The 22,522-nt window shown below is 49.7% G+C and overlaps 1 protein-coding gene across 2 annotated transcripts in view; it reads right to left on the bottom strand.

The window, feature by feature from the left end:
- The window catches only part of Ralbp1 (ralA binding protein 1), a 31,851-nt gene extending 9,591 nt beyond the window's left edge, over positions 1-22,260 (bottom strand). Inside the window, exons 1-3 of one of the 2 annotated variants that reach the window (XM_047526369.1) lie at positions 22,063-22,260; positions 6,582-6,872; positions 4,313-4,771 (exon numbers count right to left, since the gene is read on the bottom strand). In XM_047526369.1, coding sequence (XP_047382325.1) covers positions 4,313-4,771; positions 6,582-6,825 — 703 coding nt within the window. In that variant the 5' untranslated portion in view covers positions 6,826-6,872; positions 22,063-22,260. Of the gene's footprint in view, positions 1-4,312; positions 4,772-6,581; positions 6,873-21,660; positions 21,682-22,062 lie in introns of those variants that run through there. The other variant, XM_047526370.1, reaches the window with a different exon arrangement.
- Between the last annotated feature and the right edge of the window lie 262 nt (positions 22,261-22,522).

Here is a 22,522-nt window from a genome sequence, read left to right as displayed (position 1 = left end):
AACTGCAAACATATTAAGTAAAGATGCCCAGGTTCAGGAAGAAAAAGAAATTTGGAAGAATTAAACAACAATCCAAGCGTAAGTCTTATCCTCACAGCTAGCCAGATGCATTTTCCTTAGTCATAAGACTAAAACATAACACGTAACTTAGTTTACAAAAATATGTCCCCAGAAGTTGTAGATTGATTTATTCTTCCAAAAGTAAGAATTTTATTATAAATTTTAGTGATTTTACTGTAAACTCTTTGAAAACTATTCTCTATTAAGTATTCCCTAATTCCCATATAGTTTCTATTTTAAAGTGCAAATTCCTAAGCATCCTGAACCACGCACATGTTTTGCAGTACTGGTGAACCTCTGAGCCAGGGCCCCAGGCCTTTAAGTGTTTACATAACCTAAACAGAACCGGAACTTAAAAACAAAGTGAACTCTGGGCTTCTACTATCAAACTGTTTGGCTTTTCTTATTGAACAGAAAGAAACAATACATTAATTAAATATTCTTCAGACACTGTCAGCTTCTAAGTCTCCGTGAAGCCCAATCTGCACTGTGACACAATGCAGTGACAACTCTGGTCCCTAAGCACAAAGGGGCTTTGTGCTGGCTTTTTTATCTTTTAGTTGTTGATGGACCTTTATTTTATTCATTTATTTTTATGTTGTGGTGAGGATCGAATCCAGTGCTTCACACATGCTAGGCAAGCACTCTGCCACTGACCCCAGCCCAGCCCAGTCTGTGCTGTTTTTAATACTTAGAACTTTAGGCCAACGGTTCGAAGGAGCCATCTGATCTGGAAGCATTTATAACTCACACGGTGCTTCCATTCAGGCTTTGGCATTTCTTATCTTTTGCGAAAACCTTTTAATGGCATTAAAATAATACTGTAACTTCCCCAGAATCACAAACAGGCCCAAATACAAAAATAACAATGTGGATCTTATTTTTGCATAATCCTTGAGACAAAAAGTCAGAAAAATTCCGACTTTCTTACTTTTATGACAACATAAGTAAAACAGGACGAGGGATTAACTACAATTTCCGGCAACGATCCCATGCACGTAATATGTAGGTGTACGTCTAAAACCCCAAGGGTGCTGGCTCAGCAGACGGCCTCTGCGCACGCGTGGGACGGCCTCCTATGTTCTCGGATAGGCAGAGTTAATATTGTAAAACAGCCACAAAGATTCAAAGCAAGCCCCATCAAAACACCAATAACACCCTTCTCAGCACTACGAAAAACAATTCCAAAATCTTTTGGAATAAGAAAATAAAAAGTCCCAGAATAGCCAACACAATTCTAAGCCAGAAAACCAAGGCTGGAGCATCACAATGCCCAACTTGAAACTGCATCACAGAGCTGCAGAGACAGAAGTGCGTGGCTGGCAAAGACCGGACTCGCAGACCAACGGTGCAGGGTGAGACCAGAGACAGACCCGCACACCCACGGTCACCTGGTCCTCAACGAGGTGCTGAAAACAAACATTAGAGAAAGGACAGCCTTCCAAGAAACAGTGCTGGGGAGCTGGTCATCCCATTCAGAAGCAGCAGCAGATCCTCATGCCTCATCCTCCAAGTGGATCAAAGGCCTGGGCTTCAGAAGAGAAGCTACGCGAGTCGTGCGAGAGAGCAAAGCCGAGCACACGGGCCAGACGACCCTCCCACTGTCACGGCACACGGGCCAGACGACCCTCCCACTGAGCAGCACACGGGCCAGACGACCCTCCCAGTGAGCAGCACATGGGCCAGACGACCCTCCCACTGAGCAGCACACGGGCCAGACGACCCTCCCTCTGAGCAGCACACGGGCCAGACGACCCTCCACTGAGCAGCACACGGGCCAGACGACCCTCCCACTGTCAGGAAACACTGCCAGTCTATAAATGGGATGACATCGAGTGAAAAAGCTTCTGCACCACAGAAGAAATAAGCAGGAATGTGGAGAGAGAACCCACAGATTGGGAGGAAACCTTTGCCAGTGGCTCTTCTGACAAAGGAAGAATATCTGGAATATATAAAGAGCCAAAAAAACTTCATACCAAAAAAACATTAAATAACCGAGTTAATAATTGGGTAAATGAACTAAACAGACACTTATCAGAAGAAGAAATACAAATGGCCAACAAAAAAATTTTTAAGGTTCCACATCATTAGCAATTAAGAAGATGCAAATCAAAACCACACCAGCACTTCCTCTCACTCTAGTCAGGATGGAAACTGTCAAGACACAAACAACAATAACTGCCGGCGATGATGTGGAGAAAAAGGAACACTGGTACACTGCTGGTGGGACTGTAATTGGTGCAACCACCACGGAAATCAGTGTGGAAGCTCCTCAAAAAACCAGGCACGGAGCCACCACATGACCCAGCCGTACCACTTGGCAGTTTTACCCTACAGAATGAAAGCCGTCATACTACCGTATACAGCAGCAGGTTCACAACAGCCAAACGAGGGAACCAGCCTAGGTGTCGGTCAACGGATGAAGGGAAAGAGAAAACGTGGTAGGGATACACCATGGGGTTTTATTTAGTCATAAAGGAAAAATGAAATTATGTCATTTGCAGGAAAATGGATGGAACTCGATAACATTAAGTGAAAGAAGCCAAACACAGGTCAAGGGTCTTGTTTTCTCTCATACGTGGAAGCTAGAAAGGAAAAAGGAAAGCAAAATGGAGGGTCGGGAATCTCATGAAAATCGACGGGAGGTCAGCAGAGTAGAGAAAAGGGACCAAGGCAAGAGAGAAGGGAGGGAGGGGGGAGAGCGCTGGGGCGAGACACTGTTACACTGTCAGCGCGTGTGAGCGCGTGACCATATATCCCACCGCTGTGCGCAACTGTAATACGCCAACAAAAAACATGGGGACAATGTTCCATTTAAAGACGGACATTCAAATAAAGAATGCCGGGGAGAGAGAAAAAGGTTATATGGATATGGTAAAATGTAGATGAGTGGATTAAAATACATAAAATTGCTTAAATTGTCTTTCACATTAGTTTTAAAGTTGGGACTGATATAGAAATGAATGAGACCAAAAATTCTCTAGCAAAAAATATCCATAGCATTCAAAGAGGAAAGTCCAAGGCGCCCCTGAGACCACAGCAGGCTGTGCTGACTATGCAGGGCGCTCAGCCCAGGAGGCGACCACGGAGACAGCTCAGTTTGAAGTTTTCAGAAAGAAGAGATCCTGCAGACATCAAAAACAGGTCAGAGGAAAAGAGGCCTTTGAACAAAGCTGTAGAGACTTCTCAGAGAAACTTTCACCTCAAACCAAATTTCTCTGTGTCTATCAAGGTGACAGAAGAAAAGCGGCTTATATAATTACTGCTTAAATCAAACAATTCATCATATATTAGTCTTTAAAAAAATCAACATTTAATTTAATTCTGGTAATACTAAGGACTTATCGATTCAAATTCATTCCTTGATTTTGTTTTCTACAAAATAGTAGCCCAACTACTATTTAATGTGTTAAGTATTCAAGGACATGTTATCTATTGGATTATGCTAAGACTTTCCAAAGTATCAAAAACACGTGCCCTTTCTCATCAGCTTAAGTATCAAATCTACCTGCTGCAAACAAGTAACCCCCACGGGTGCTCTTTAGCTCTACTGCATGTGACTTGACTCATGGAAATGTGTGGGACCAATAACTGGTTTCATACAACTCTCCAAACAGAAGTGGGTGATGCTGGAGGTGAGTCGTGGGACCTGAGGGTGCAGACGCCACTCCAGCTCAGAACTCCACCCAGAGAGGCACAGTGTCTATTCTGGAAGAAAGAAACCTGTTTACTTTTATATCAGATACGTTTTGCTTGATTTTACACACCAAAAATAAAACTTTGTGCCAACTATGAAACCAGTCTTCATCCACAATGGGCACAGACAATGGGAAATCAACCTGGGCAACCCTGTACTAGCAGCACATGGCTAAGGGCAGCATCTGCGTCTGGGGCCTAAGCATTTAGGAAACAGGCCACAGCCTCCTAGCCAAGCTCGGAAACCACCCCGCAAGGCCGTCAGAAGCTCCCTTCACTCCCCACCCCTGGCTGCAGCCCTCCCACCACTGAGCCTCACTCAGTTCAGAGGCCAGAAGGTGAGGCGGAGCAGGCTCTGGGCACAGTCGGCCTGGGCACTGCTACCCAAACGCTTCCCTCCACCTTGTCCCGGCCACTGCAATCTAAGAACAACTCAGGTGCAAATGCATAAAAAAGCCTGTCAAGACACAAGGGGGCCCTGCCGCTGGGAGGACGTGCGGCAGATGCTGGAGGCTCCGGCCCGGCCCCGGCCCCCGCAGCGCCATGCAGCCCGTACCTGAGACTCTGTAGATGCCCTCGCACTGCATGCCGTGCCTCTCCACGTGGTCCACACACTCCCGGAAGACGGCCGGCAGGCGCACACCATCGCACAGCATGGTCCTCTCCACCGCGGCCGCCAGGGGAATCCCAAAGACGGGCCTGAGGCTCGGAGCATCCACCTGAGGCACCTCTGGCTCCTGGAGGGGCTTCTTCTTTTTCTTCTTTTCCTTCCACTGTTTAACAACATCGGCCGCCGTCAAGTCTTTTGACTTCTTCTCTTTATGCTTTTCTTCTTTGTGCTTTTCTTCTTTATGCTTTTCTTCTTTGGGTTTCTCTTTTATTTTAAAATCCTTCTCTTTCTTCTTAGAAAAGCTGGGCTTCTTGAACACATGGATTCCCTTGGACCTCTTCATTTTGGAAGGGCTTTCGGCCTCATCTCCAGAACTATCTTCCTGAAAGGCAGCATAGCCTTCGGCTGCCAAAGAAATGCAAGGAATATAAGTCACACGTGTGCTCAGCATCAAATGTCCATCTGCTTCTGAAAGGGCGCAGCGGCAGGGGAGCCAGGCCCGCTCTCTGGCTTTCCTCCCCGGCCGGCAAAAGCAGGCTCTGCGCTCAGCGCAGGGGGTGGCAGTGCCCCCGCCGGCCACAGGAGGGCGACAGGCACAGGCCTCGGCCCACGGCAGCCGGGGGAAGTGGGAGTGCGTGGGTGCTGGCAGGGGGCAGGACACACCTGGAGGCTGGCACGGGGCGGGACACACCTGCGGGACACACCTGGAGGCCGGCACGGGGCAGGACCACCACGGGCCGGCAGCAGGGTGAGGGCGTCCTCCCTTCCTGTGACCCCTGCCCTCCTCCCACACTACGCAGCCTCTCCAGGCACCACTGGCACGGCTGCGCCCCTGCTGACTGCTCCTGTCACCAGCCATGGGGTTCCTTCTGCTGACGGCGGCAGGGGCCACGCCACCTCGGGGAGGGTGTCCCGCTCAGGGTGGTGGCCACGTTCGTCACCCTTGCCTGCAGGGCAGCTCCGGCTCTCACTGACCCGGAGCCCCAGGGCCTTGTTGCGGTCACAGCTCTCACACTCTGCTTCTGCGTTTGCACTGTTTTTGAGACAGGGCCTGCTCCGCTGCCCAGGCTGGCCCCAAACCCCTGGGCTGAGTGACCTCCGCTTCCACCGCCCCAGCAGCGAGGACGCAGGAGCTGCTGCCCAGCCCACTACTTCTGTTTTCAACAACTAGACCTCTCCCGTTCCTTTCCATAGCTGGCTACAAGTTATTTCATAACAAAATCAAAGACATTTTGTAAGTCACCCTCTAACTAAAATATCATGACTCAATCCTACACTCACCAGGTGGCAAGAATCTCAAGAACAAAACGCCACGACGTAAAGAGACTGGTGGGAACGTAACTGGTTCAACTGCCCTGGAGAGCTGCTCTGCAGGACCTGCTGGAGCTGACAGACTCGGCCCAGAGTGCGCAACTCCACAGCAGCACACACGACAAAGGCACGAGCCGGCTCACCAAAGGGCAGGCAGTGCCCCGTTCACAGAGCACCACTCACGGCAGCCGGAACATGACAGTGGCTAAGGGATCGACCGCAGCCAAGCGGTGCGCGAGCCCTAGAGCACCAGCACAGTGAAGCGCTGTCAGCTGCCAGACCAGAGCGCTGCTGGGGAGGACAGGGAGAGGTGGGCGAGCGTGGCAGGACAGCGGCCTCCACGTCGGCAGGTCCACTGCCGCCACAGCCCAGCTCCTCTGCGGGGAGGAGGTCCCGCTGAAGGGGAAGCAAAGGGCAGTTACTGCGGCCTCTGCAGTCCTGGGGCTGCAGGGCTGACCTGCTCTCCGTCTGCAACACCACCCGCCAGCTGTGCGCTGGGTCTGCTTCGCAAGCAGCTCAGAAACACCACGAAACAATCCACAGGAAGAAATGCCAACCGCCTGCCTTGATAACACTCAGAGGGCTCGTCCTCCACAGGGACCGGGAGCCTCAAAAGGTCAGGGCCTTGGCCTGCGACCAGGAGTAACACCTTCCCAGTTCCCACCGAAGTGCACCTGAAAAGCCCACAGAACCCGCCGGAGACAGTAAGGCCCTCTCAGGCCAAGATTCCAGTGTCTATTATCATAGATGATAAAAGACATCCTCTAGAAAACCTGTACCATTTCTTGGAAGCTGGCATTTCGTGCGTGAAATCAAGACCCTAAAATGCGACTCCAGCACGTGGAAACCGAGACCGAGACCAAGGTCCACGCGCGCGCCAGCCCGCCTGAGTAGAGGCACTTACTCCTCTTCTCCTTCTTCTTGAACTTCCCTTTCTTCTTGCCGTGCTCCTTCTCATCCTCTGAGGCCGCGTCGGCAGGCTCGTGCAGGGCGTCATGCGGGGGCGAGGGCTCGCCCGTGCGGTAGAGTCCGGGGAACTTGGTGGGGCTGATCTCCTCGGAGCTGGGCGTCCGGGTCAGCCCGCTGCCGTGCTCAGCCCTGCGGTGCTCGCTGGGGCTGCTGGTGGGGGGCAGGAAGCACTCGGTCATGCTGAGATCCGACAGGGAGGCAGCTTCTCCTCACCTGCCCATCACACCTGTGCAGAGAGGACAGCGTCAGTGGCCAGCGACCAGCCAAGGAGCGCCAGGCCGCCCTAGCAGCCTGCAATCAGCCTTCGCCGACAGTAGAAAGCAGCACCCCCCTTCACAAACGCCCTCGCTCTTTATCCCAAGGCCCCGTCTCACAGTGGAGGGCAGTGGGACCTGCCTATCAGTAAAGTCGGCCAATCGAAACCAGAGCTGGTTCTCAGAGCAGAACCCGCGGTTCCCTTGAGCAAGACCTAGCTAGCACAAAGGGCTACCATGAAACCTCGCCTCCCGCCGAGCAGCAACAGGAAGGACCACTCACAGCCACACACCAAGCTCACGTCATGGGCACTCGCAGTGCTGAAGGGTCGCACCAACCAGGAGGCTGCTGTGACGGCAGGCGCAGGCCACCCCACGGGCCTGTTTCTAAGAACCGGGGCTTTCTGGGGGCACTAAAGCCAAGGCGCCCTTACCAGGCGACCCCTGGGACAGAGGTGGAGGCTGGCCCAACAGCAGCAGCACTGCCCAGGCACACTGGGAAGGGCGAGGAGACCAGCTGGCCCGCAGGGAGGGGCCGGTGCGGAGCTGGTGGGGGCGGTCACCTCGTGCAAAGCTGGCCAGTCACCAGGAGGCCGAGAGGAGGAGGGGTGCAGGCAGCAGCTTGCCTAGCATGTACCCCAGGCCTGGTTCACTTCACAGTACCGGGAAAATAGGCTGGGAACTCGCCCCACGCCTTCTCCCCCAGCCCTCGCCCTCTGGCCTTGTGCTCCTCCCCCAGCCCCTCAACCTCCAGCCTCGCGCCTCCTCCCCCCACCCCAGCCCCTCGCCCTCGGGCCTTGTGCTCCTCCCCCAGCCCCTCAACCTCCAGCCTCGCGCCTCCTCCCCCCACCCCAGCCCCTCGCCCTCGGGCCTCGTCCTTACCTCTCAGGCTCTGGTGAGCTTTCGGCAGTGCTCGGGATGGAACCCTGGGCACCACAGGCTAGGCGAGTGCCCAGCACTGAGCTGCTCCCAGGGCCTCCCGTCACAGAGGCGGAGCAACGGTGCTGGAAATACCAACAGACGCAGACCCACCCCTTGAAGGAGAAGAGAAGATCCAAAGTCGGGGAAGCCACGATGACACCTCGGGCCACACGGCACGAGCCGCACACAGGCATCGGGAGACGAAAGGGAGACTCCAGGAAAACCTCGCCGTGAGGAGCCAATTCCCGACAAGATTTACGAAAGAAGCCCTCTGAGCAGGGTGCTGGGTGAACACAGACACAGGGGACTGCACCCTGTCACCCCCACCCAACACAGCACGGGGAATCGCGGACCCAGAACCTAAAGACTGAACCACACAACTATGAAACTAAAAGCACATTTCCAAGATCACTCCACGGCGCTGAACGACAGCCATGCAAGCTGAAGTCACACTGAGCTACCCACGGAAACGTGACGCCGAGAGTGTGGGCGACCCATCCTTGCACCCTGGTGCACACGGCTTGCCGTCGGGACACCCTAGAACACGGCTGCTGCTGGCGCGTCCCGTCGGAAACACCCTCCCAGACCTGCAGCTCTGCTCCAGGATGGCCACAAAGGGCTTAGGGTCCCATGACGTCCCTCAGTGTGGACGTTGGTTAATGCTGGACTGCTGAAAACTAGAAACGCCCACAGGCAGGAGCGGGAAGTTCCACACCTGAGCTGGGACGGGAGGTCGGAACTCGGTGCTCTAAAGCAGCGTATGGAATTACCTCTAGGCCGTATGTGCACCTGGACGTGAATCCCTGGACTTGGTCATGGTCCCAAGATATCACACTGCCTTTAGGCAAGTTTGCCAAAACCCGGAGAAGAGTCCCCAGCACGTCTGGTCCCAAGCAGTCCAATGAAGCAATACTCAACCTGCACTCGTGAAGTTCTAGAACCTGGGTGTCAGAAGACCCGAGGACTGGGGGAGGGGAGAGAAGGCAGCGAGCGAGAACAAGCAGCCGAGAGAGCACTTGAGGTTCACTAGGGCCTTCTCTTGCTGGACGGGCACGCCCTGTGCAGCCAGCACACAGAGGACAAAACTCAACTGAACACAAACTGTATCTCACCAAAATCTCAGAAGGAAACTAAAAAGGCCAGGGATGCTCTATGAACCACGATAAAATGACCCAGCTTTCCCACCGCTGCTATGGAGCACAGCTCGCGCACCCGCACAAGCACTCCAACGACTACAGCGGCTGGCAGCTGGGAGAGAGCGACTTCTCTCCAGAGAACAGAAGGTGAGAAAGTCACTTCTACACAACCCAGAGGGTACCAAGTCAGAAGCGTAAAGCAAAGAGCCACAGGTCTGGAATCGCTCATTAGGACCAAAAACGTTTCTACCTCTGAAACTGAATAATATTCCAAGAACAAAGAATGGGTATACAATTGAGATGAAGCAAAAAAAAGAAAACTCAAACTTAATTAAACAATTGTTTTAACTTCTCTAAAGAAGAGAACATACATGATTCTCGGAATAGTCCTTTCTGCTCGGGTACCAGTCTTAATCAGCACATATAATAAGAATCACCACCTGTGCAAAGGACAAAACAACACAGAGAAGAAAGAAATTAAGACTGCTAAGTTAAAATCTAAAATGAGCTAGAAAATAAATCCCCTGGCACACTGAACTTGATATCATCTAAACATTAAAAAGCCTCCGCCAGAAAACCAACAGCTTGCTGGACAAGCTTGCAAGTTCAGACTCAGTATTTTGTAAATGTTCTTTATGAATAAGTAACAGGCTTAAATTCACCAGGAGCTTTTCCTCATTGTTCTTAAGAACAAGCAGCAAGTCTCGTCCCTGATGTGCAGCCAAGGAGAGGATGAGCATTGGCTTGACAGGCTGTGAGCACTGAGCGCCACGCAGCGGGACTCCTGCCCGGGAATGCGGAGTCCCCAAGCAGTTCCTGCACATGTTGTCCTTGTTCTTCCTGAAGTAGAGGAACAGCCCAAGCCTACAGGGTCCAGGTCAGAAGGACAACTAAGTGCCCCCACAGTGAAGGAAAGAGAGAGGCCAACAGGCACTCCAACACGTCGAGGAAAGCTTGGAACTGGGGCAGAAGAGTCCCAAACCCTCCTCCGTTGTAGTAGCTTGTTAAGAGATAATGTCAACACTGGGATCTCAAGAAAGAGCAGCTGAATTATATCATTTCAAAATAAGGAAATACCAAAAGAAATACCTAACAGAGAAAAATTGCGGCTGCGAGGGATGCAAGAACAAGCCGGGAGCAGTTTCCATTCAGGTCTGAGTGCTTCTGGGTTCCCAGGAACACACCCAGGCTCGGGACTCTCCAGAAAGACTCCTGTGGCATCTGGCTGTGCTCACAGCTGGGATCTACTACGCAGAAAGAACACAAAGCAAACTTGCAAAGGCAGAGGGCACGAAGCCCAGAGGAAATCAGGACAAGCCTCAAGGGCCGCAGGTCACAGTGGATGTGACTGCACCCTCGGCAAGAGAGCTGCTGGGCACCCCGGCCGTCAGCTTCAAGCTGTCTCGAAGCTGCCTGGCGTAGACCCAAATTCCAGACTCTGCAAAATAAGCAGGCGCTCGCACACATCTTAGCTGTCTAGCTGAGCGTGGTGAGCAGTGCGGTCACCCCGGCCCCAGGCCCCAGGCCTGCTGCACCCTCTGTCCAGCCAGACGCCAGTTCACTTCCCACACCAGCTTCAGGAGCCACCGAGGAGACTCTTAAACATTTCTTAGAATCCAAGTCCCACAAAAAAGACGACTGGAATCTTTCAAAGTGAAAGGGATCTTCTCTTAAAACACGAGTGCTACTATCTTAAATTCTGTTGCATTTATGAGCTGAAGTGGGACAGGGGCGACCTTTCAGGCCACGCAGTCCCGAGGGGAGGCTGCGCCTCACCAACGGGGAAATGCTCCCAGCATAGGACAGCGCCGTGCCAACCAACAGCTGGCACTGCCCGCGTGTCCCCAGGATGACCCGCTGCGCTCAGGTTCCTGTCCTTCCAGGACCTTCCTTGCCTCTCACCCACCCTGTGGCCCCCACGCTGCTCGTCCACACCCTTAGTTAAGAGCCCAGGTGACTGACAGAAGTCCACGGCCACATGCGATCAAGGTCTCCTATGCAGCCTCCCAGGACTGTGCGCTTGGATTGTGCCCAGGGGCGGACCAAGATCTGAAGATGCTCAAGTTTTCATGTAGAATGGCACAGTACTTGCACATGACCTACGACTCTCCCTTTCACTTCATCACTGGATTGGTCATGATACCTAATGTGATGTAGATGCTATGTAAATAGCTGTTTGGAGAAAACGACAAGACAAAAAACTGAACATGTTCACTACAGGTGCAATTTTGTTTTTGATCTGTAGTTGGTTGAATTCAGAGATGAGACCTTGGGACACAGACGGCCAACTGTACCCTTACCTAAAGGCACCTATCATCTGCAGATTATGAAAGGTCACTAGATATAAATGAGATTAGCAGTCACACAAATACAGTCTTATGACTGACAGATCACTTCATTTTTAAACAAATAAAATGAAATGCAGTTTTATTCTCAACCTATCGACAATAAATGGCTCTCAATTTTGTGCTCCCGAATTAATTTAATCTTCACGATGAATTACCATGTTTCATTACATAAGTGTCAAGCTCCAAAAACAATTCCAAATGAATTCTACCAGTATTTTTGTTTTCCATAAGCTTTTATGCAAAACATTCACATTTAAATAACCTTTTCGGATGGCCTGTTTGAAGAACTTCATTCAAATATAAAGGAATCACGTAACAGGTGCTCGGCAAAGACTCAGTCCCTTCTTCTACGTGTTACATTGGGACTGTTCAGAGTAGACACACACACACACACTTAGGCACATCTTCGGTTACATGTGTATAAAAGGCCTCTGAAGACAAGCAAGGAAATATGAAGGGTGATCCCTTGGGAGAGATCTTGGATGGCTGAGGACAAGGGTAGAGAAAAGACATACTTTTCACCCTTATGAACCGTAAGCATGATCTTTTTCAAAAAACAATGTTCAATCTTTAGCTAAAAGTGCAATGATATTATTTTCATCTCTTCCAGACTTGCCTCTCTCTGTAGAGAAAGTGGGAAATACCCAGATGAAGAGGCAGTGTGGTAAAGCATCTGGGCTTCGGAGTCTGACCAGTCATCTAGGCTCAGTTCTGAGCTGTCTGGAATGTGGGCGTGAGCTTCAACTAACTTTCTCCATCTCTGTGCTGTTAGCTATCTACAAAGCAAAAATATAAAAGTAACCAGATAAAAGTCTGTAAGAGTTTACTGCTTTCCATTTCCTTAATTTTCCATTTGCAAAATTTAATTACACTTAATTACATTTTTAAAATACCATATACTCAAAAAGACAACAAGAAATTTGTGAAAAAATACTGGCACCAGAAATGACAAATAATTGTTTTTAATAAAACAAAAAATAAGTAAAGTATATGAACAAAATGCACAATAAAAGATATTTTAAAATGAAAGAACAGCAAATGTGAAATGCCCTTTCACACCTACCAATTTGGTAAAGAAAAACAAGTTTCATACCTAGGACCAAGAGGGAGGGTGTGAAGAGACAGTCTCATACTGTTGGCAGAAGTATAAACTGATAGACAGGAGACATCTTAGAAAAAGCTATCAAATTAATATACTGATCCAGGAATTCCACTATCAGAACCATGGCCACCAAATACAAAAAAGTGAGCAAAGATGTAAATAAAAGGATATTTACCTCAGCACTATTTCTGACAGACAAAAAAATCTTCATTATCTTGCGTCTTTATTGGTCACCTGAAAACCCTTCAGAAATAAAGCAGAGAGAAAGGAAAAAAACACCACAAGAAGCTCAGAGAATCATCATGATACAGGTAGCTTAACTGGCAAAGAAACGGAGAATGGGCGGCTGGCTGGACAGGCAGCTGGACGGGCAATGCTGGTGAAAACGGGAATAAGGAGTCCAAAGTCCACCCACCCCAAGAAAGCAACCCCAAATTGGCAAAAAAAAACAGCCATAAACAACTTTTCAGAACCTTGGAAACAACCCAAAAGCTTACAGCAATCCAGACAGAGCTTATTCAGGAAAAACTGAATCTTGGTAAGAAACAAGTTTTGTGACTTTTGTGGGGGCGGGGACACTGGGGATTGAACTCAGGGGCACTTGACCCCTGAGCCACATCCCCAGCTCTATTTTGTATTTTATTTAGAGACAGGGTCTCACTGAGTTGCTTAGCACCTCGCTTTTGCTGAGGCTGGCTTTGAACTCGTGATCCTCCTGCCTGAGTGCCCCAAGTGGCTGGGATTACAGGTGTGCGCCACTGCACCTGGCTTTTGTGACACTTTAACAAACACACTCTCTATTCACATCCTGGGCTCCCCAGATCAGCGACAGCCTTGAAAACGACAGCCTGTATTTCCAGCATTGCTGCAGAATAAACCTCACTAGCGAACACATGGTTGGCCTATCCGCGGATCCTTGACACACCTGCTTAAAAGACCTGTTTTATCCAGTGCAACTGACCTGGAACTCCCCCAGAGCAAGTCACCGCGGTGCATGAGAAGTGCTGCAGAGAGATCTGTACACACAATTTAGCTACCGCGACAGGAACAGTGGGTGACAGGGCAAACAATACAATGACCAGCAATCTTAAGACAGCAGGCTGCAGAACCATGGGATGGGAAGAAGGGCCTGGACGAGAGTCAGCACGCTCTCAGGAATCCGGGGCTGTGCACGTGCTCGGAAGAGACTTGAGAAGACCCTGAGACTCTGCACAAACAGGGAACCAAACTGGCTAAGTGCTTCAGGTGTACCCCAGCAGGGCTCAGCACACTTCTGCAAAGACTGAGGTGTTTGTGGTTCCAAATATTTAAGGAAATCTCTTCCTAATCACTGCCAAGTCAATGGAACAGAGCCTTCAACTGGCACACCTGACAAACCACACAGAACTTACAACAATGTGTTCAGAAAAGTCACTAAATGAACTAAGCACAACTATAATGAGTACAGGTACTAAGTACTGGTACTAAGTACAACTACAAAGAACATCTCCCAGAGATGGGAGAATCTGACTTCCAGTTGTCATGTTAGGATACTGACAACTGTTCAGTTTAAACAAAAATCTATGGGCACGCAAAGAAAGAAAAGAACCAGTCCACGTGCAAGAGAAAACAGCGATCACAGAAACTGGTCCCAAGAAGTCATCATGGGACTTACCACATAAAAACTTTTGTCAGATGTTTTAGGCATATTCAAGCACCAAAGGAAAACATATCTAAAGAACCAAAGGAAAGCAAGAGGATTCTGTCTCAATAAAAAGGAAGTCTGAAGACAAAAATCATAAAAAATGAATCAAACAAATTCTGGAGTTGAGAAGGACAGTAACAGAAATGGAAAATTTACTAGAAGGGCTCAGAACTGAAGGCAGGTCAACTGAGATGGATCAGTCCAAGGATCACAACAAAAAAAGAATAAGGAGAATGTAACAGAGCCTGAAAGGTACACTGGACTCCAAAAAGACATGCCAAATACTCATCATGGGAGTCCCAAAAGAGAGGAAGGAGCAGACCACCTGAGGACAGACTGGCCCAACACTTCCCAATTTAATGAAGAGACTTCACAAACTCGAGTCAGATAAATGGAAGAGATCCCACCATGACACAGCCTAGACAGCTGAAAGACAAAGAATCTGGAAAAAAGCAAGAGATTACTCCTCAGACCCAGAGGCTGGAAGGCAGAGGGATGACAGCCGAGCACGGGAGGAGCCCATCAGGCAGGAAGGCCTTATCTGGCACAATTATCTTCCAAAATTGAAGGAGAAATGAAAACATTCCCAGATCAAGAAGCACAGAGAACTCACCACTTAGAAGACTCGCCCACCATACAAGAACGCTACCCAGTGTCCACACTAAAGTGAAAGGACACTAGACAGTAACTTGAATCCACAGAAAGAAACAGAAGAGGGCTGGGCTGGGGCTCAGTGGCAAAGCGCCTGCCTGGCATGTGTGAGGCACTGGGTTCCATCCTCAGCACCACGTAAAAATAAACAAATACACAAACAAACAAACAAATAAAGGACCACTGACAACTAAAAAAAATTTTTTAAAAAGCCAGACTCGGTGGCACACACTTGTAATCCTAACAGCTGGGGAGGTTGAGGCAGGAAGATCAGGAGTTCAAAGCCAGCCTCAGCAGCTTAGTGAGGCACTAAGCAACTCAGTGAGACCCTATCTCTAAATAAAATACAAAATAGGGCTGGGGATGTGGCTCAGTGGTTAAGTGTCCCTGAGTTCAATCCCCAGGACCAAAGAGGGGGGAAAAAAGAAAATACTGGCAAAGGTTACACACAGGTAAATAAAAAAACAGTACAAATTTAGATTTGTCTATCTCTTTTCTTTCTCTTAATTTAAAGGACAACTGCATAAAGCAATGATTAAGATCAGTGTTGAACATACCATGTGTAAAGATGTGACTCATGACAATACCAGCATAAAGGGGTGCAGCTATCTAGGACCAAAGTTCTTACACTACTGAATTAGGTAGGTTATAAACCTGCTGCCCTAGCTAAGAGGGCCACAGGTACAGGAGGATCCACTGAGCCCATCAGTTTAGGGGATATAATGAATCTGTCTTGCAAAAGAAACAAAACAAAATGAAATAGCAGTATGGCAGAAGTTCTTCTTTATCAGTGATTACTTTAAAAATAAATGAATTAAACTCCTCAATTAAAAGGCAGATATTACTGGGCATGTTGGCCCAAGCCTATAATCCCAGCAGCTTGGGAGGTTGAGGCAGGAGGAGCACAAGTTCAAAGACAGCCTCAGCAACTGAGTGAGGCCCTAAGTAACTTAGCAAGACCCTGTCTCAAAATAAAAAATAAAAGGGGCTGGGAGTGTGGCTCAGTGGTTCAGCACCCTGGATTCAATCCCCTGTACAACAAAAACAACAAAAGACAGATGCTGGCAAATGGATTAAAATAAATTATCCAACTATATGCTGTCCACTGACTCACTAAAGATTCAAAGGCACAGATAGGCTGAAAGTAAAAGAACAGAAAAAATACTCCATGTAACTAGTAACCAAGAGACTAGAATGGCGACGCCAAACCTGAACAAAACAGACTGCCTCTTGGGTATTATGTAATGACAAACAGGTAAATCCACCAATAAAATGTGACAGTTATAAACATATGTGCATTAATAACAGAGCTCACAAAAAATACAAAACAAAAAATGAGAGAACTGACAAGAGAGAGATCAACCACAGGAGCGTTCAATATCCCCTTTCAATAATGGACAGACCAAGAGAGAAGAGCAACAGCAGAGAGAAGACGTGAAACCACCACGACAAAGTGCTCGCAGACAGCTGAAGAGCCACCGACACACACCTCTGGAGGGCACCTGGAACCTTCTCCAGGAGAGAGCACAAAACAGACTCCATAATGTGCAAAGGACTGAGATCCAATGCCAATTCTGTTCTCCAATCATAACAAAATAAAACTGGAAATCAATAAAGACAAAAATGCTACAGACTGAAAAAGTATGTAGAAATTAAGCAACACATTCAACAAGCTAGGAACAGGAGGGAATTCCTCACCTGATAAAAGCAACAATGAAAACCCACAATCAACACCATTCTTAATGGTGAAAGACTGGAGGGGAGCTCTCCTAAGAGCAGAACAAGACAAGGAATCTGCTCTAGCCTTGTCCACTCTACCTTGTTCTACCTGGAGAATTAGGAGAGACAGGGAATGGAATCTCTCCACACTGGAAAAAAGGCAAACCTATTTCTATTAGCAGACAGCACAATCTTATATAGAAAACCCGAACTGATGCGCTAGAAACTACTGATGCGCTAGAAACTACTGGAGTAAAGGAATTCAACAAAGTTACAAGATATACAATGAAGAAAAAGTTGTGTATCTAAACACTGGCAGTGAACAGGTAAAAAAGGAAATGAAAAAAATTTTCATTTGCAGTACATCCAAAGGAATAAGTAGGAATAAATTTAGCCAAGGAAGTAAAAGACTTGTATAATGAAAACTTACAACATGCCGAAAGAAATCTAAGTAAATGGAAAGACATTCATATTAATAGACCAGAAAACTTAATACAGATGGCTCCAACTTATGATGCTTCCATTTATGTGGGTTAACCAAGACACAATTCATTGTACACCGAGAACCATCTGGACTTCCCACTGTTGAACTCATCATTTTTTGATTTACAATGCCTTTATCAGTGCATCAACTGCATTTTCAATTTAAAATATTTTTTAAATTTACAATGGGTGTTATGGTATGGATCTAGGAAGTCCCCAAAGTCTGTGTTCAGAGGTGGGGTTTTGGGAAAGTACTGGATCACGAGGGCCAAACAGAATACTGTGAGGTGTGACCTACTTAGAGAAGGTCACTGAAGGAGGAACCTGGGAGGTTTTCCTTGCCTGGGCCCCTTCCCCTCTCTCCTCTGCTTCCTGGGTGCCTTGAGCTTTCTTCTGCCATGCCCATTTGCCAAAAGAGAAAAACAAAAGTCAAAGAAGTCACAGTTCTTGATTCCAAAACGTACTACAGGTTACAATAATTAAAATAGGACATGATATCAGCAGAAGAATGAATATGCTGACCAATGGATGTGAACTGAGAGTCCAGAAACCCAGATATTTGTGGTCAATTGACTTTCAACAAGGACCTCAGGAAAGATGGTCTCAACAGATAGGGCTGTGACAACTGGATTACCACAAAAAATAAAATAAGCCCTTCTCACCCTGAACACAATTAACTCAATAAGGATCAACACCTACAGGTAAGAACTAAAACCAGGGCTGGGCTGTGGCTCAGTGGCAGGGTACTTGCCTAGCAAGTGTGAGGCACCACATAAAAAGAAATGAATAAAATAAAAGTCCATCAACATACTAAAAAAAAAAAAAAGATTTGTTCTGGGGAAATCACTTTACCACTAAGCCACATCCATAACCCAGTCCTTTTCATTTTTATTGTGATACCGGGTCTCACTAAGTTGCTGACGCTGGCCTTGAACTCCCAATCCTCCTGCTTCGGGCTCCTGAGTTGCGGGGATGACAGGCGTGCTCCACGGTGCACAGAGGAGGGTAATCTTCACATCCTTGGATCTGGCCACAGAGTCTTAGCATGATGCCAAAAGCGTGAGCAACAAAAAAAAAAAACATCAACTGAACTTCAACTGTACTGAAAACTCCTGAGACCAAAGGACGTTATCAAGACAGTGAAAAGACACCTGAGTGCGAGAAGTACTCGTAACCATGCACCTGGCAAGGGTCCCGCACCCACGACGTACCAAAAACTCTCAGCACTCAATCACAGGAGAAACAACTAGCTAAACATGGGCCAGGGACTGAGCAGAGCTTTCTGCAGAGAAAACACACACCTGACTGACAAGCACTTAAACAGATCTTCAACACCATCACCTATCGAAGAAACGCAACCAAGCCTCCATGATACCACGTCACACCCCAGGACAGCCCGAATTTTAAAAAAAGAAAACAGCAAATGCTGGCGAAGGTGTGGAAAGGGGGAGAACTGGACTGCAGAGTGCGGTGCTGCCTTGGAAATGGCCTGGCAGCTCCTCAATGCGGAACAGATGGCCCTCTCCTGACACTGCTGACCCAAATGACGCTCCTTTATCCCAAACTCCAGTTCTCCGACTTTGAGACACCAACCCGACGTCCTATTCCACTCACAGAATCCAGTGTGCAGCCCTCGCCTCAGCTGCCAGTCACAAGTCCCGAGCCGCCACCTGTACTTCTGACGCACAGCGAGGATCCAAGTCACGCGGCTCCTGCTGGGAGGGCTGGTAAAAGGTTTCTTTTTGAGCTCGATGTAAATGTTCTACAACCTGACTGCAGAGATGGACGCCCAACTGTGAGCAGACCGACCACCACCCAACTGTATACTTTAAAAGGGTTAATACTGTGAGCACATGAATTATACGTCAATACAGACATTGCTTAAAGTAAAAGATAGTTTAAAAGTCATGGTAAGATCCCTCCCGCAACCCTTGAGGACCTTCTGCCACCACCTCGCCATTCTTCCCTTCACACTAAGACACACTTACTCTTCCGTACTCTACGTGCAGGGACCCTGTGTCAACTTGGCAAATGTGCGCTCCTTCCCTAACTACCTTCTCAAAAAGCACTTAGCTATTAAATTCAGTAGCTTCAGAGTCACCAAATTTGAGAGACTCCTAATATAATCCAATTTTATTCAACTACTCAAAGCATTTCAAGGAGTGCTTTCCTTTTTTAAAAAATAATTTTCATTTTCCCTAAGAGTTTGATTGTTTTGTTAGCTTTGTGTCTCTGTGACCAAAACACCTGCCAGGGACAACATGGCGGAGGGGAGGTTTATTTTAGCTCATGGTTCCAGAGGGTCACTCCGGGATTGTCAGGGTACATTGCTTGGGGCCCACGATGGAGCAGCACATGGCAGAAGGGCGTATGACGGCAGCTGGGAAGCAGGGAGAGGGAGAACGGGCAGGGGCCACAGGGAAGACACCCTGCAGGGCAGCCCCAGTGACCCACCTCCTCCAGCCACAACCTACTGCCTGGTTACCACCCAGCTGGCTGGTTATACAGCTCTCACAATCCAGTCATTTCTCCTCTGAACACTTCCTCACCAAGGGGAGCTGTGGAGGAGACACCTCTCTTCCAAACCACTAATAGCTACCAAGTACAGCTTCCATTTAAAAACATCCTATTTTGGTCTTGATGACATTCCTTCTCATGATTCCTCTGTATCTATGAACACCTAGGAATTTCCTTTTCCAGTTCTTCCTCTGTCTGGTTTTAAGTCTCCCTGTTCTCCAAAGCCCACTTCCAAAACTACTTATTATCCATGCACTCTTCTCGAGTAGTGCTCCCTAAATCAAAAGACTTGAGCCACCACACAGAACACAGACAGATGGCTTCCCTAAAGAAACTGACCACCAGTCAAGGATGGTGGTGCATGCCTGTAATCCCAGTGACTCAGGAGGCCGAGGCAGGAGGATTGCAAGTTTGAGGCCAGCCTCAGCAACTTAGTTAGGCCCTCAACAATTAAGTGAGACTCTGTCTCAAAATGAAAAATTAAAAAGGGCTGGGGATATGGCTCAGTGGTAAAGCGCCCCTGGGTTAAATTCCAATATCCACCCCTGTACAACCCAAAAACCGATCACTACCCCTTTGTACATCACTGAACCCCCATACTTTCTCCAACCAAAGCAATCTTGAAACCACAAGGCACTTATAGACTGGTAGTGTAGTTCAGTGGCAGAGCACTTGCCTAGCATGCATGAGGCACTGGGTTCCATCGCCAGCACCAAAAAAATATATTTATATTGTACTCACTGACAATTCAAATAAAAGACAAGTCTGAGGACTGGGGAGATAGCTCAGCTGCTGGAGTGCTTGCCTCGCAATCACAAGGCCCTGAGTTCGATCCCCAGTACCGCAAAAAAAAAAAAAAAAAAAAAGACAAGTCTGACCATCTGAAGGCAGTGTGTCTCATCCATATTCAAGCCATCTTTACTTGGCAAAGAACATACCACACAGTAATTCCCGTATTCTAAATAATCAGCACTTTTCCTTGTTCCTTCTTACATATGCTAGCATAAGCTTCTACCATGTATTTTGCATTCTAAAAAGAACAAAATACTTTTGGGTTATGATCTGAACCTGATTTCTCCTTGCCAAGCAAAACCTCGGCAAATACCAATGCACGAGCCAGAACTATATGAAGTTAATGTGAGCCTGCTGAAACCACTTCTATCTTTCTACTTCATGGGGGGGAATGGTCTCTGCAAGACCTGCAGTAAACAATACTTCAAAGAGTGGGCAAATCTGGTAATCTTACACTGTTTCTTGATACTTTAAAAACAATCACTGTTAAAACTAGCATTCCCCACTTGGACCTACAGGGCATTTGAACCAAAAGTGGGTCCCACTGCCTACTCCTGCCCATACAGTCCACACTAATTACTCTCTTCCGGAAGGCAATCCAAAACTGTCAAATCACCAAGGCAATTCTGCGGACAGAAGTGAGTTTCCCTTCTCCTTGAGTCTCATTCCTTTGGAAGTGCTGCCTCCCTGAACACAGAGCCACAAATGGGCCTATACCTATCACCTCTCAAGTATTCTGGGAATGACTGCCGAGTGTGATGGAGCGCTGCCCAAAGAGCTGCAGCAGAGCGCGTCCACTCCATAAGGCAAAAACTTATGGAAGTCTCCCCACCGAGGCTGGGCAGGGCGCGGCGCGCACTCAGAGTCCACGGGGCGCACTTCCGTTCCTGCACGTTCAAGATACCGCGAGCCAAGCTTTTCCTGACCCTCCTGCAGGCTGCTAGGCCTTCGGCTAACACGCTTGCTCCAGGAGCCGCGACCTGCAGTAACCAACGCCAAAACTGGAACCAGCGTGACCACTTCTGGAAGACCGAGGTGTGGACTCTTCCGTAAAACCTGTTTCGCAACGCTAAATGCAGGCGAAGGGAGAGCAAGCTGGCCTCGACTGCAAGCCTGTCCGCACAGACGTCGAAAATGACTGGGAAGAGGAATTCTCAGCTCCAAACAGACGCCTAGGAGACCTGAACAGAGGACCCGGCCGCAGGCGCCAGGCCCGCAGCCGCCTCCGCGCAGGGCCCCAGTGCCCCCCGCAGCCGCCTCCGCTCACGGTGCCCGGTGCCTCCCGCAGTCACCTCCGCGCCGGGTCCCCGGTGCCTCCCGCAGCCACCTCCGCGTAGGGTCCCCGGTGCCTCCCGCAGCCACCTCTGCGCGGGGTCCCCGGTGCCTCCCGCAGCCTCCTCCGCTCACGGTGCCCGGTGCCTCCCGCAGCCTCCTCCGCTCACGCTGCCCAGTGCCTCCCGCAGCCACCTCCGCGCAGAGTCTCCGGTGCTACCCGGAGCCTCCAACGATCACGGTGCCCGGTACCCCCGGCAGCCTCCTCCGCTCACGGTGACCGGTGCCCCCCGCAGCCTCCTCCGTGCACGGTGTCCCGCGCCTCCCGCCGCCTCGGGGTCGACCAGCGCCCCGCCCCAGGGCCCCGCACGCTTGCGGTGCGCCAGGCGGCAGCTCCGCGGGCGGAGGACCGAGCCCCGGGGCGCGGAAGGCGAGCCTGCCCCCGAGGAGCGCCGCGACGGCCACGCCCCCCGCCCGAGCCCGCTGACACAGGAGGGCAGCCCGCGACCCCGCACGCCACCGCCCCCCGCGACTGACCTGCGCCTGCCGCCGCGCAACCGCCCGCTCCGCCGCCGCCACCGCGGCCGCCACCGCCGCCTTCTGCGCCGCGCCCCGGGCCGGCCTCAGGCGCCCCATTCCCACCCCGCCCGGCCTCCGCCTGTTTACAAGGGCTGGGACGGAACAGGTCGGGCCGGCCCCGCGCGCGCGCACGCGCACGCCCTCCTCCCGCCGCGGCAGGCTTCGCGGTCCTCCTCCCTCGGCTCTGACGGCTGAGACCGCCCAGGGCAAACGCCCGTGCCCCTACGCGGTGCACGTCGGGAGTTGTAGTCTTCGGGCCCAACGTCCCCCCACGACCGAGGCCGCTTGTCCGCAATCGAACTACAACATCCAGAATGCATCGCGCCTCCCCTTGGGCTCATCGAGTTGACCGGGATCGCGCGAGAGGACGCGAGAGGGCTGGTGCACCCTGGCGCCTGCGCAGTGCTGGCCGCGGCTT

The sequence above is a fragment of the Sciurus carolinensis genome, chromosome 15 (assembly GCF_902686445.1).
Source record: "Sciurus carolinensis chromosome 15, mSciCar1.2, whole genome shotgun sequence".
NCBI classification, from domain to species: Eukaryota; Metazoa; Chordata; class Mammalia; order Rodentia; family Sciuridae; genus Sciurus; species Sciurus carolinensis.
This window is presented reverse-complemented; position numbering and strand designations above follow the sequence as displayed.